The sequence below is a fragment of the Akebia trifoliata genome, chromosome 8, assembly GCF_017979445.1.
Source record: "Akebia trifoliata isolate Shusen 1 chromosome 8, ASM1797944v1, whole genome shotgun sequence".
Classification (NCBI taxonomy): Eukaryota; Viridiplantae; Streptophyta; class Magnoliopsida; order Ranunculales; family Lardizabalaceae; genus Akebia; species Akebia trifoliata.
The window spans coordinates 33,029,972-33,045,868 of record NC_141382.1 but is presented as its reverse complement, the minus strand read 5'-3'; the positions used below and the strand labels follow the sequence as shown (position 1 = coordinate 33,045,868).

At 36.9% G+C, this 15,897-nt stretch overlaps 1 protein-coding gene across 1 annotated transcript; it reads left to right on the top strand.

Moving 5' to 3' along the window:
* The first annotated feature begins 334 nt into the window (after positions 1 to 334).
* LOC147396551 (uncharacterized) lies at positions 335 to 14,873 on the top strand. Its single transcript, XM_086451362.1, has 6 exons — positions 335 to 479; positions 643 to 674; positions 2,153 to 2,344; positions 8,142 to 8,192; positions 14,492 to 14,556; positions 14,638 to 14,873. The coding sequence occupies exons 1-6, from the start codon at positions 415 to 417 to the stop codon at positions 14,698 to 14,700; spliced, it is 468 nt and encodes a 155-aa protein (XP_086307488.1). The 5' UTR covers positions 335 to 414; the 3' UTR covers positions 14,701 to 14,873.
* Positions 14,874 to 15,897: the final 1,024 nt, after the last annotated feature.

Sequence of the window (15,897 nt, the reverse complement as noted above, 5' to 3'; positions counted from 1 at the left end):
TTTTCGAATGATAATTTTCACTTGGTCTGTACTCGACTGACGTGGCAAGGGCATAGAACTATATATCTTTTTCTCCATGATACATAAGGAAATGTTTAACAATTTTATGCCCTCGCCACATCATCTGAGTACAAATCAAGTGAAAATTTTCGAGTAAACAAGTCATTAGCCTATTAGAAAAGGTCGAAGAGAGAAGGCAATAAAGATACTTCAATTGAATTGGCCAAGTCAATCTTAAGTTTCTTTAGTCAAATTGAGTTATCGAGTTTGACACTAGGATAATTATAAAACCACCCTATGGTGTGGGTTGCCCTTATTAATTCGTGGGGCGCTTTTATAATTACCCTTAAAACTATTGGCGAGAAGAAAATCCAAATCTCCTCTCTCCTCTCTCTCTCTTTCAGAGAAGAAGAGATGATCGAAAACTCGGCGGAATCCAACACAAATACCGTGAGGCGATATGCCCCTCCAAATCAGAGGTTACAAACACAAACACACATCTGTCGTTCTATTAATTCAATTTTCTCTCTCAGTTTCTATGTGTATTCGATTTTACTATGGATTTATAGATTCAATTTCTTCAGATCTATTAACAGTAAGTTTTGTAAAACTCATGTTGGTGTTCCCTCTCTTTGCATTCAGGAATCGTCTTCTCAACAGACGAAAATCCGGAGGTAAGACCAATAAAGATTATTCTGAGCTCTATGTTTATCTCTTGAACATTTTAACTGGTTCTGAAATGTGTTCATGTTGATATTAACGTCTTAAAATGGGCTTTCCATAAGAAAAATGTAATATTCTGAGCTCTTTTCACAACAAAGTCTTTGTCGAGATATTTTTTATTTTTTTATTTTTTTTAAATGTCTGCTGGATTTCACTCAATAAGGCACCAATAAGAAGACCCGATTAGAACAATAAAATCATAAATATATATATGCTCAAAGATTTGCACCATGATTTAAGTTAGTTTTATTATTATTATTATTATTTTTTGTGTGTGTGTTGGGTTACTTTTTTTTTTGAGTGTTGGGTTACTAATAATAGGGTTTTGAACAGTTTCATTTTTGAATGGGAATTAAGGAACTGAAGTTTGTTTTATCGATATATCGATGTAAGTTGTTTTGTAAAAATTCTAGTTTTAGGGGGAAGATCTGATAATGTAGTCAGTTTTAATAAACATGCTTCTCTCATATAGTTGAATTTTTTTGTATAAGTTTTTCAAGGGTTTGTTGTATTGTATAGTACCACAAAAAGTGGTCGAAGATTGGTAATGAGACTAAGGGCATGATTTAAGCTACAATTTAATGTTGGAATTGTTAAATAGTGTTGGAAACATATCAGCTACTTGAACAATTTTATTTTGAGTAGGAATCAAGTTTGAATATTTTAGAATTGTGAACTTATCTTTATATACAAGGAAAAAATGAGTTGAAGATGAATTTTGATTATTAGATAAGAAAAACCAAGGTTTGTTTTTTTTCCTTTTTTTTTTTTTTTGGGATCTTGAAGAAAGCCTATTATGGCTAGGGAGGGATCTTTCCCCACATCATCTCTAGCCATCTAAAAGTGCCTTGCTTCTTGCTTGTTGGGAATGAAAAATACCAATGAGATCAGAGAAAACCTTCACAGTAAATATCTATTTATCTAGAAATTGACGCTAAGGAAGGAAAAATGAATTTGATTGAGTTTCTAGTTAGATCGTCTCTGGGAGAGAGGCTAGGGCATAGAAGTTTAGCCACAAATGTCAATTAAATTCTTCTCATGGAATACTAGAGGGCTGAATAATAAAAGGAAGAGGGCAGTGGTAACATCTATGATTCGGGCTGCTAAGTCGATGTTTGTAGTTTTTTAGGAATCCGAGTTGGATGTAGTGAATGACAAGGCGATTGGGGAATTATGGGGAGTTAGGGATGTAGGGTGGTGTGTGTTCCCAGCCTTAGGGGCAGCAGGAGGTTTTTTTTTTAATTTTAAATCTTGAAGAAAGCCTATAATGGGCTGATTTTATTTTTTTATTTTTTTATTATAGGAGATCATCCTACTAAAAATCAACCCAAGTTCTAATATCTTGCAGGCCCCACAATGGCATGTCAAATTTTTAGGCACCTCATATTTTATAGTTCATATGTTAAACTGATGCTATTTTAATTGGCAGATCGATTTGAAAGAACAATCAACCCTTATGGGAATGATGGAGACAAGAGTCAAGTTGTTTCTCCAAGAAATGTTCCTGTCATTGATCATGGAGAGGCAGGTAGCAGCAATCTTCTGAATGAGAAACCGCATCCAAGGTTAATTGCCCTTGATGGGTGTTGTAGCAGTGAGGCTGCTCAGCTTTTGAACGACCGTATGTATGCATCTATGTTTTGTTTGGGAAGTTACTATTGCTTTCTTGGATGGAATTACTAAACCAAATGTACCATTGATAACCTCACAAAGTTGCCTTAGTGAAATGTGGTACAATAATTCTTGGTAATTGATCTTTAGATTAAAATAGCCATCAAAGTACATTTTAAGTACTTGCACGTTTAAGGATTTTCTCTTCTAAAACTCATATTGATTCTATCAACTATAGCTAGGATGAGTTTACCAATAGTATAACACCCTTAACTCAATATCATTATCATGAAGTAGATATTTTACTGGGTATTGTTACCCAATGAGTAATTTCCTGGTCTTTATAAAAGAAATGAGGATTAAGACTAGTAAAGACAAAATATTGAGTTAAGACTAGGAATAGGATGGTGATGAGTAAACTAGAATGATGAATCTGATGTCAAGCAAATTACTAGAAAATAATTCTAAAGTAAATTAAATGCTAATGCAACCTAAACTTATTTAGAAAATTTAGTAAACAATTAAACTAGGTCCTAAGGCAACTCAGAATCCTACAGTAATAAACCCTCAAGTGTTTGAATGAAGGAATGCCAATGGAAGATTGGTCTTCCACTAGTTTAAAGTCTAATCACCAAGTCAATCAAAATTCTCTTAGTCATTTCAAGGATTTCAAGTAAAAGGTCTAGGCTCAAGTGGTTAAGTAAAAGGTGTTTGAATGCACTAAGAAAAGCAACTATATTTCTTCACAAAACAACAAAAGAAAATGTGCTGAAATGTGAGTGTTACGACGTCTAACAAATCTAGGGTTTGGGTTTAGAGGGGCAAATTTGTGTTCAGTTAGGATATAGGAATGCAGATCCAGGTTCAGCAAGGGGTTTGCATGGTTTTAGAAGGGGTCCGGCAGCTGATTTTAGGACTGCAAGAGGTTGTACTGCAGTTGCAGTGATTTGGAAGGGTTTAAGCTGTTGAAAAATAGGGTTAGGAAATTTAAAGATGCTGAAATAAATTCAGCAGAGTTGAGGGTATAAAAACAATATTGCAGCAGGATTTAAAGGGGTTGGAATACGTTGAGCAGTGATTAGGAGGGACTGGAATAAGTTTCAGCTTTGAGATCTAGGCCTAGGATAGGTTCAACTAGGTATTTGGCATGGGAACAAGGTTCACTAGGGCCGTTTCGATTGGCAGCAAGATTTAAGGGTATGTTTAGGGATGAGGCAGAAATTTCAACTGTAAATTAGAACAGATTGAAGAAGATGGGAAGAGAAAGAGATGAAGATTAGGAAGTGTTGAGTTTCTGGTTTTTCTTAGTGTGCAACAGCCCCTAGAACTGCTTTTATGCTTGTGCGACAGCCCTATGGGCCTTTTACCATATGCGACAACCCCTATGGGTCTTTTATGTAATGGGGTGGGCCCCACCTACTATTTTTGGATTATTAGTTAATTAATATAATAGAGGAGAGGCCAAACCCTACTGTTGGTGTGCTCGTCTCTTCTCTCCCCCCCCGCCCTCCAATCTCCTCGTTCTCCTTCTCTTCTTTTTCCTCTAGGCTGCTTTGATTTTTAACTTGGTTTTAGAGCAGAGTTTTCTTCCTCCTTTTCTCCTATATATATATATATATTTTTTGGGTGGGGGGTTTAAACCCTTATTTCTGCAATTGAACTTTTTTTGCAGTTTTGTGGTGAAACGAACTTTGGTTCGTTGTGGTGATGCAAGATAAACCCTATATATGTATCTAGAGCGTGGTTGTGTGCTCGTGGATGGTTGCGATTGCTTTTTGAGGCCTTGTGGTGCTGTTTTTCAGACCTTTTAGAAGGTTTTATTGCGGTGTTTTTTTTTTTTACACTGGTTGTTGCCTCCCTCGTGTATTAGCTCCTCTTCGTAGTTGTCCTTATGAATGAGCATAGCTCTTCAAGTGATGATTTGACCAAGCAGATTTGTATGGCTGTATGGAAATAATTATCACTCTTGGTCTTATGCTATAAAGGTGTTCTTACGAGCTAAGAAGAAAGCGAAGTACTTTGTTGAAGATCCTTTTTCTGAGGATTCCAAGATCTACGAAGATTGGTGGAGTGAAAATTCATTGGTTATAACTTAGCTTTGGTTAATCATCAAACCATTTGTCGTTTCCAATGTCCAACTCCTTGAAACTGCAAAGAAGATTTGGAGCTCTCTTATAGAGATATACTCTCAAGAGAGTAATGTGACTAGGATGTTCAAATTGTTTGAACGCATGTTCACTACCAAACATGGTGATAAACCCCTGAATGAACATTACAGTAATCTGAAAGGTATGTGGGAAGAGTTGTTACTTTATCAACTACTGAGCACTGATTTGGAAGTTCAAAAACGTCAACGGGAAGAGTTTCAAGTGGCATTGTTGTTGTCTAGTCTTTAATCTTAACTTAGAGTATAGGATTTTCAATGATCAGATTCTGGTTAGTGAACGACTTCCTACTACAGCGAATGCATATTCTCGGCTTCAGAGGGCCTCATTTACGCACCCAACTCCTTCTCTTAAAGAGTCATTTACTTTAGTCACTAGTGATGGTACTTGTGGAACTCCTCGTAATAGATGCGGCGGTACTCGCAATGGTGGTTGTAGTGATAATTGTGGTGGAACCCGTGGGATTTGTGGTGGTGGTACCAGCTCTGGCCATGGTACTGATAGATCCAATTGGAAATGCAACTATTGTGGTAAGACAAGGCACACCGAGGATTATTGCTAGGACAATTGGGGACGTCCTGACTATGCCTATAATGCATCTGCTGATACATCTTCCAACAGAATGGTATTGTCAAGCGTAAGTTTCATCATCATTTGGATGTCACTCGCACCTTATTATTTAATATGTACGTTCCCAAACCTTATTGGACATATGCAGTTCTTATTGTTTGTTACCTTATTAATCGGGTACCTACACCTATCTAGGGTAGTCACTCAATTTTTCCTTGTTATATCCTAATATCAAGCTTTTCCCTATTGTTTTGCATCTTTGAGTGTGTTTCCCTCACCCACATTCTTGGGACTAGTCTTGATAACTTGTCTCCTTGTGTTGTTAAGTGTCTTCTTGGACTACTCTAGAACTCAAAACGGCTATCATTATGATCATGTAAGACGTCGATATTATACTAGTGTTGATCTTACTTTTTTTGAGTCCTTTCCCTTCTCTACTTCGAGTCGCCAGTTTGATTATGATCTCGTATCTTCTCGTCAGGAGGAGTTAGTTTTGCCTATTTTCCAGTGTCCTTTCCTCCACGTTTGTAGGTTTATCAGTGCTCTTAGTATCACCCAGTTGTGTCATATGGTCCAACCACAACCACACCATCACCTGACTCTCCTGAGGACCTTCCTACACTATCACCTAACTCTCCTAAAGACCTCTCACATCCTTCCACGACTCCCGAATCCTTTACGCTACCTATTGCATTGCAGAAAGATTTGTTTTTACACTAAGCATCTTATATCAAATTTTGTGTCTTTTCATCGTCTTTCATCTACTTTTCACTTCTTTGCATTTTCATTGTCTATTGTTTCTGTCCCTAGTTCTTATCGCTATGCTTTGACTTTTTCTAGATAGAAACTTGGTATGGATGATGAGATGCGTGCACTTTATCAGAATCAGATATGGGAACTCACTTCTCTTTTTGGGAAAATCATTGTTGGTTGTTGTTGGGTGTGCATAAAGAAGTATCAATTGGATGTATCTATTGATCGACTTAAGGCTCGATTGGTGGCTAAAGGGTACACAGACTTATAGTGTAGATTATTGTGAGACGTTTTCACCTGTTACTCGACTCAACTCCGTTAGAATTCTTCTCTCTGTTCAAGTAAGTTCTAACTGGCCACTATACCAACTAGGCATCAAAAATGCATTTCTTCATGGAGATTTACAAGAGGAAGTGTATATAGATCAGCCTTCAAGTTATGTTGTTGAAGGGAAATAACATATAGTGTGAATGTTGAAAAAAGTGTTGTATAGGCTAAAACAGTCTCTGCATGCTTGGTTTGACAAATTTAGCTCTGTAGCACTTCGATATGGGTTTCATCGTTCTACCTCTGATGATTCTATATTTATTCGTCATTCCACCTCAGGTACTATTACTATTATTCTTATTGTTTATGTGGATGACATCATTGTCACTGGCAGTGACTCTGTGAGTATTGCCCAATAGAAGACTCATTTGAGTATTCAATTTCACACAAAGGACTTAGGCCTTCTTTGTTACTTCCTTGGGATTGAGGTTACATGTTCCAAGGAAGGTCTCACTCTGTGCCAACGCAAGTACGTGTTGGACTTATTATATGAGATGGGCACTCTGGAATCTCGTCCAGTTGATACTCCCATGGATCCTACTGTCAAGTTAGATGCTGAATAGAGAGAAGTTTTTTTAGGACACTGGGAGGTATAGACGGTTGGTTAGCAAGCTCATCTATCTTACAGTTTCTCGTCCGTATATTAATTATGTTGTGGGAGTAGTCAATCAGTTTATGCATGCCTCTCAACATCCTCATTAGGAAGCTGTTTGTTGTATTCTGCGCTATCTGAAAGGTACTCCTGAAAAAGGTCTCTTGTACGATCCCCCCTCTTGATTATTTCTAGATACTTTGATGTTGACTGGGTTGGGAGCCGTTTTGATTGCTAGTCTACCTCTGGTTATTGCACATTTGTTGGTGGAAATCTTGTTATATGGCGTAATAAGAAGCAAAACGTGGTGACCCGCTCTAGTGCCGAAGGTAAGTATCGTGCAATGGCCCATATTGCTTCTGAGATGTTGTGGGTTCATTCTAGGTCTCTATCTGCTCCTAACCCTAATAATTCAAGAAGTAAACTACCCTTCACTTAAAAACCAATTTATAGGCTTCCATAGGTCCACTAACACTAGCCCAATAACTAATAAAACATAAAAAGAATACCCAATACCTTAAAAACACTAGTTAGTCCACTATGAAAGGTCTTCTATGCTCCAATGCTCTAATGTGCAACTCAAATGTCCTCATCAAGTCGACTGAGATTGTTTGGGCACTGCAATGAAATATGGTTCAAGAGAGAGTTGCATGGCCGAAAGCCAATATTTGGGATAAGGCATAAATGACATGATTATGATTATGTTCGTATGAAAGTTATGAAGAAAAATATTGTAGTCATCACAATTATTATGTCATTTCGCTCTATTTTGTTATACCAAGATTAAAAAAAAAACATCCTAATAAGTCATAACTCATTACTTTGTGGGGTGGGTCTACATTGTGTTCTATGTTGGACTCTCTAATCTTTATGTATCTTAACTGCTAGGAGCTTGAAACAGTTCCACGTGTTTATCACTCTATATGAACAAGAAATGATTTTTAAAAGTGCCTAATCATATTAATACACAGCAGGATTCGATTGAATGAATCTGAGTCAATGATTCCACTAAATGAACCACCCTGTTTTTCTCTATTTCTTGTTTCTACAGTTACTGACTTATATAACTGTATGCAAGATGCTGTGCTGATCACTCTATAATTTAGGGGTTTTGAATTTTGTCACTCAGACATTGAGATTATTCTCCAATTTCTCTTATGAGGCAACTCGGTGGGTCAATGAAAAGTGTTTCTCTTCCCTTCTTCACTGGCAACTGTTGCATCCATGAGGGAGAGCTTTCTTGTCTGAAAGAAAAAGAATCTAAGCTTTAATAAATTAGTAAAATTAAAATAAAAGAAATAAAAATAACAATAAGAAAATGTAATAAGAAAAAGGAAAAAAATAAGTGCTATAAAATTTATATTAAAAAAATTAATTACTGATTTCTTTCTCTTATTTAGGTTGGGCAGCTGCCATGCATGCATACAATGATCCATCCATAGATTTATCTGGTGAGTTAAACTTTCCAAGTTTTTATATGTATGTGATCTCTACAACTGTGTTGTTTCCTTTTACATGGCCACAATATGTATTTGTTATTTGACTACATTTGTGTAGCTACTATAGACATGCATTGGCCTAGGTACAAACACGTAAATGTACAAAATTGGTGTGGTAAGGGCACACAAACCCATAAATAAATTGTGTTTGTATCCTATCTTTTATTTATAAAATCTCTTCACTTGCTTTTCAAAATATATATGAAGATTATGAATGGAGCTTTATCCTAACTATTTGAGGTGGGAGTTTTGGAGAAAAACTTATTCCATCATTCCACTCTGAACCACAATACTTTTGGATCTTTCAACTTGCTCGACATTTCTCCTCACTGATTCTTTTAGCAGTCTTCATTTCACATTCTAGACAATTTCCATCAACCTATTGTTCCTACTCATAGGTTTATTCAGTTGTACTTATTTGTAATTTTCGCTTTCCTAGTTAGGCTACTCATCCACTTAGCTCTATTATATTAGCAACATGCTTAATCAATTTGACACCTTCTGGCTAAGTCATTTCTTTGAAGAGTTCAAGTTTCCTGTAGTGATAATCCTATTTCTCTTTTGTCTAGCCAAATCTCATACTGTTTGGATATATCCTAATGACTTGTCACAGGTTGAATACTTTTGTTTGGCCTCATTCAATTACTCACAGAAGTAAGCAATTCGGTGGACCTCTTAATTCAATACTTGTCCTATATTAACCCTGGATGCGTCACACGCTACTTTGAAGACTTTGGATAAGTCTGGAAGGCTCATTGATGCAAGACCGACTATGGAATTGGTTAACCTGATTTATTTAGCAATAAATCAGCCAATAACAAGTCTCTCACCAATAATAGAGAAAGGGAAAATAGATAGAAAAAAGCCTTAGAATCACTCTAGGGTTCCTAGAAATCACTTTTAGGGTTTGGGAATCACTCACCAAGGTTGCTTTGACAGCCAAAAATTAGATTTTATTCATTGACCTCTTAAAAGAGAACAAAAGAGATTATTTATATGGACTTATAGCTAGGGTGTCCATACTTAAGGGGCAAAATTGCAGATTTGCCCTTGATCTCTAAAATAAACAAAAACAACAAAAAAAGATCCATTACTCCCTAACAACTAGACCAAACGCCTTGAAACCTTAAAGGAACATAAAATAAGACTAAAAAAAATATAAAATAGTTGTTGGATCCTCACAACTAAAATGTAAAAAAGACCAAAATACCCTTAACTGCCATAAATAAGAAATAACTCATAAAAACTCAAGAAACATCACAATACCCATCTTCATGCCACATCAATGCTTGTTTATTAGTTTTCTTCCTCCTATAATAGGTCTTCCAAGGTTCTTTAGGATTCCTGTCATCTCTCCCCGGCTTAAAAGAACTTGACCCCGTCAAGTTAAAGGCATTATATTCTTCATACACATCCGGGTAAAGTTGATGAAATTCTTTAGCTATAATCCAAGTACATTCTGACAATGGATGACCTTTCCACTTCATTAGGAACTTCCGATAGCCACCACTTGCAATAGAAATCACTTTCTCATTTAAAACATTTTCTATATCATCAGAAGTTGTAGTAGGAGGCAAATTAGGAGTGGATATTTAAGTGCTATCATGACAATCATGGTAAGCAATGAGATCCTCCACATTAAAGATAGGATTGATACAAGCTTGGTATGGAAAACTAGTATTTTACCGTGATTTTATTGTTTGTGTTGCTATCCACACACATTTTGCGAAGTTCCATCCTTCTTTGGTGTGAAGAGTGTAGGCACGACACAAGAACTTGGGCTTTCTCTAAGGAACCCTTTTGTAGAAGCTCATCAATTTGCTTCTTCAACTCCACGTACTTTGTGGAGTTCATCCTATAGTAAGGCAAGTTGGGCAAGGTTGCCCTCGGAACACGGCCAATTGCATGTTGGATGTGATACACGAATCCGTCTCTCCAAATCAATTCTCCATGGGATAGAAGATAGAATCAATGTTTATAGGCCTAGCATTGAGGCACGCATCGAGATGAGGCTCAATAAAAACACCTTGAGTCATAAGGTTGAAACATAAAAGTAGTTAAGATTTACACCTTAGACCAAGAGGCGCTCAAAGGCATACACTTTTGGCTAAAGATACTCCTCACATTAATTTTTCTATTTTTTTAATTTTTAAATAATATATTCCCTCCTCTCTTCTTATTCTTTACTTTTTTTTTTAGCTAAGATAGAAACATTTTATAAATTCTTCTTTAGTTCTATTCCTAATGTGGGCTGCCGAACGGGACCCTATATATGTATGGGGCTGATGGTTAGGATTGTGGTTACTTTGACTCTTCCCACGTTTTCTCCGTTCTTCTTTCCTTAAACTCTTATTCTACATGGTATCAGAGCCAATGATTCAAGGATTTGAAATGGATAGTATACAATTGGATTTCATAACTGTCTGGGCTATATTAAAGTGGATTTCATACCTGTCTGGCTTAAAGTAGCAATAAAGTAGGATGGCGGGGATTGAGAAGATCTAGCAATGAGCCTATTATACTCTTCTGGAAAGAATAATAAACTCTGTAATTTGGTCAGCAGGAGTAGAAGTAGAGGTGTATGATATGCATCATCCTGAATTGATGATGAAATCTGATGGCCAGCAGGTCTACCAAGTAAATCCCAATAGCGTCTATTGTATGGGCATCACTTAGGGTTTCATGGCCTCCATCTCGGCCTCCCCTTGAATCTGTATCACCACTTTTGCTACCACAACCTCCTTGACCATCATGATTACCATGACCACGGCCTTCCCAATCTCTGGGAACTACTAAAGCTGATCAATTACTGCCATCACCACTATTGTTGTCTGATAACGTGGTTCTCTTAAGTCGAGAGAAAATATTAGTAAGAGAAGGGAGGTCTTGGCTGCCCAAGATTTGAGACGTAACAGCCTCATACTCTGGTTTGAGTGAAAATAACAACCTACCCTCCCTCTATTTTGCATCTTCTGGATATCACTTGTAATGGGCTGATATTGATTTAATTCCTCATGTATATGCATTATGGTTGCAAAAGTCTGCTCTTGGTGTCTTGTCATCTTGTTACAAAGAAAAATACTTTTGTGTGAGTTCAAAAATTCAAGTGATATTATTAGATTCCGAATACATATTCTTCACCTGCTCCCATATCTGCTTAGTTGTGTTCAAGAACATAAAATTAGCACTAATTTGTGGCTCCATACTATTCCACATCCATTCCACAATTTGAGCATCTTCTTGCTCCCATGCATAAATCACAGTAGGGTCAGGAGACCATTTGAGATCATATAGGCACTTTTTGACATGACATTTTCCCATAAACATTGGAAATAGGACTCCTGGATGAGTATCCATGAATACTTCTTTCTGCAAATAACTATGCAAGAAAACATTCTTTACATTTAGTTGGTGAAGCTCCCAAGAGAAATTCATAACCAACCAGAGGAGAACACGAATAGAATTCATCTTCGCAACCGGGGCGAAGGTCTCTTAATAGTCTATGTCATAAGTCTGTGCATGGCCTTTGACGACCAACCTGGCCTTATACTTGGAATTGAACCATTTGACTTATATTTCACCGGAAGCACCAACTTACAACCAATGGATTTCTTCCCCTGCGATAATAGTTCCAACTCCCAGGTGTTGTTCTTGTTTAATACTCCTATTTCCTCATCCATAGTCTCTTTCCACTAGGGATTGGAGAGAGCTTTTTTCACATTGAAGGGGATGCAAATAGAAGACATAGTGGCTACAAAGGAATGATGAAAAAATATATTTACCTTTATGATATTGATAAGCAATAAGAACATTGGGAGCTGGAGGTACCGGATGTGTAGTTATTGAAGCATGACTAGGTCCTCAATGGTGCTGCATTGTATATAAACAATGGCTTGTTTTCCCTTCATGGTGTAGATGTGCTTAAACAGGTTAGGCTCTAACATGGTTGTACAACATCCATAACAGAGTCTGTAATAATTGACCAAGGGAGTGAGGAAGACGACTCCGGAAGAGCCTCGTGGTTGGTGGATAGAACTAACGACTTCCCTTGATAGTTTGTCGATCAGGGGTGGGGATGTAATGTTGATCATCAAAAAATGTGATATACATTATGACAAACCAAGGACGAGTAGGTGGATGATAACACTTATAGCCCTTTTGGGAGCTAGAATAGCCAAGGACACACACTCCAATGCCTTAGGATTGATCTTAGTGTGTGCATGACCTAAAATATAAGCAAATAAATGAACCTGAAAACTTTAAGAACCAGAAAAAACACTGACGACCTAATAAAGGATTGTCAGAGATTGTTGGAAGAGGTTGGAAGTTTAAGATGCTAGAGGGGTTATGATTGATAATGTAATAAGCAGTAAAAACTTTTTCAGACTAGAAATGTTTTGGAATGTGCATGCCAATCAATAGGGCTGCCCCTAATTCCAACAAATGACAATTTTTTTTCGTATTGCAATACCATTTTGTTAGGGTATGGAAAAACGTGAGGTCTATTGTTTTATCCCTTGTGTAGAACAGAACTATTTCATGTCTCCATTAGAATATTTTCCTCCTTCATTTACATGAAGAACTTTGATCTTTCTTCCAAAATAAGAACCATTGCATGAAAATCTTTGAATATGGAATATATAGCATCTTTAGTCTTCATCAAGTGCACCCATGTACATCTGTTATGGTCATCAGTAGAATTTCAGCACATAAAGGTATAAAAGTAAGGAAAAAAGAGAGAATGAGAGTGGTTACTGTTCATGCGATATGTTCACCGTGAACAATTCATTCTTTGGTATTTATATTCAATAAGAAAAAAACTATGGTGCAACCAGCAGCACCATGATACATACATCATACGCTCATTTCAACACCCTCCCTCAAGCGGAGCATAGATGTCAGTCATGTAAAGCTTGCGAAGTAAATCCATGTCTTTTTTCTGCTAATGACTTGGTGAGGATATCTCCAATCTGATCTTCTGTACGCACATAAGGAACACTAATTTCTTTGGATAATACTTTCTCCCTAATGAAATGCTCATCCACTTCGACGTGCTTGGCCCTATCGTGGAGGATTGGATTATGAGCAATGCTAATGGTTGCCTTATTCTCACAATAAATCTTCATCTCCCCTTGAACAAGTAAGCCTAACTCTTCCATAAGAGTTTTAGCCACATCATCTCACAAGAACTATGGGCCATTGCCCTATACTCTGCTTCACAGCTCGACCTAGCTTCAACAGTCTTTTTTACTCCAAGTAACAAGATTACCACCTAAGAGGGTACAATAACCTAAGGTAGATCGCCTGTCAGTGATATATCTTGCCTAGTCTGCAGCTGTGAAAGCTTTTATATGAAGTTATCCATTATTCTTCAAGAGAATGCCACCCCCTGGCGAGGACTTCAAATACCTAAGAATCATCTCAACTGCCTCCAAATGGCTGGTCCTTGGAGAATGCATGAATTAGCTAATGGTACTAACAATGAAATCAATGTCTGGACGTGTGATTGATAGATAATTCAATCTCCTTGCTAACCTCTAGAACTTACCAATGTCTTCAAGTGGTTCACCTTCTTTTGTGTCCAATTTTTGATTGGTCGGCATAGGAGTGTTTGCTGGTTTTACACCCAATTTTCCTGTCTCCTTTAAAAGATCTTTAACATACTTTCTTTGGGAGATGAAGATGCCACTTTTTGACCTAGAAACCTAAATTCCCAGAAGGCATCTAAGGGGACCAAGATTTTTTATTTCACTCTCTTGCAACGAATTTCTTCAACTTAAGAATCTCATATTCGAAGCCCTCTCTTGTCAACCTACATATTCATACTTTTATAGGTTCTTTCTCTAGATCACAACTCTTTAGTTTATGTAACCGAGAATTAGTGGATGCACCTGAGCTGTAAAATTCCCTCAAGAGGCAATGTTTCAACCTTCAATCAAGAGAAAAACCAAAAGGGTCTCAAAACATTCCTTGTTGTGCTTGGAATTCAATGTTTTGCTGAAATGTAACAAAATTTTGAACGATGGATACACCTAGAAATTCTTTTAGGGATCTAAAATGCGAGAACCACAATTGCATGCTTGCATCTCAAATCAAAATCTTCCATATTCAGAAAGGAACTCACGGTTAATGTATTACCAACCACAATATTCTCCACCTTGCATCATATTTATTATAAATGCTATATATTAACTTACTACTATTATGATATTATTATGACAGGTTTAACTTGTTTTGTTCCTTGCTATCAGAAAGACCGACGATGTATTCGGGAGCTAGTGCGTCTGCATGGGGACATTCAAGACCTCCTCATCAGGTGTGAAAATGATAATGGAGCAGGAATTAATCCACTTATTTTCTTCACTTTTGCAGTCTTGAAACTTGTTTTGGTTGGCAGATGGACTTCTTGACACAACTTCGACGTGCGGTAGGTAATGCAAATGCCAGTGTTGATGGGTGATGGAGATCACTGATTGACATGAGGTAAGTTTGTTGTTGACTCTGGGTTTGAAACGCTGGGGAACCACAAGACCATGTTTGTTTATCTTTGTGTTTGTTTTGAACCCAATCCATATATATGTATATGTATTGCACACTCTTTTTAGCAGATTTCATTTTTACAAAAACCTAAAAGCTGTGGATAAGAATGGTTTGTAATCAGCTCAGCTTCTAACCTGGACTTTCTTGCCCTGCTAAGGGGAAAGAGAAGGAAAGCGGAGTGGCACAAACGTTTGGGAGATGAAAATCTTAGGAGACTTTCTGCAACCAAATCCTAACATCTCTAATTCAAAACCGAACATGAAACTTTGGTTTCGTTCGGCTCCTTTATGGAAGATGGATAGATTCCCAGATCTGAGTCGTAAATGAAATTAAAAAAAAAAAAAATTCGACATAACACCAACATTTAATAGTTGAGGGCCAACAAATCCTTGAGAAGCAAAAAGAAAAGAAAATCATGGAATTATAGTTTTTTTGGTAAGAAAATGTCTTAGGTAGGGAGTAGGGACCTACCCTGCCTGGGATCCATATAATTGATAGATTAGTTGAAGAGAAATTTGGGTCCCTGTTTGTTTTAGTAGAAGTAAGTGGAGGGACGCTTCTTATATCATTTGAACCCAACTACTTACTAATAGCAGTAGTCTTTGCGATATCTCCTTCATCCTTCTTTGTTCCTATGTTCTTGGTGGTGTTGACAAGCACATAGGCACCTCTCGATCTCAGTCATTTGTATGGAGTGCAGTTGTTAGAAGAATAAAATGATGATGATTATGGAGTGCATTCTGTTTATTTTATTTTATTTTATTTTATTTTTTGAGTGATGATAAAAGAAGAAAAATGGTGGTATTGGAGCTAATTTAATAAAGAAAATGAAATATTTTCTATTTTCTTTTTAGAATACAATCATTCGTATAAAGTGCAAAGAAGATTTTTTTTTTTTTTTTTCCTACAGTGGAATGATGGTATTTGTTATTTACAAGTAATCACGGCTTGAAATTAGGGTCTTGGTGACGTCAATCTCTTGACCTAGGTTTTTTCTATTATTAGACTAACAGAAAATGACAATTGCCCTTGTCTTTAAGTTTCATCCAAAAACCCTCTGTTTTTTTTTCCCCATTGTGTTCAACTTAAGATCATTATACCTCCAACCTTCAAACCT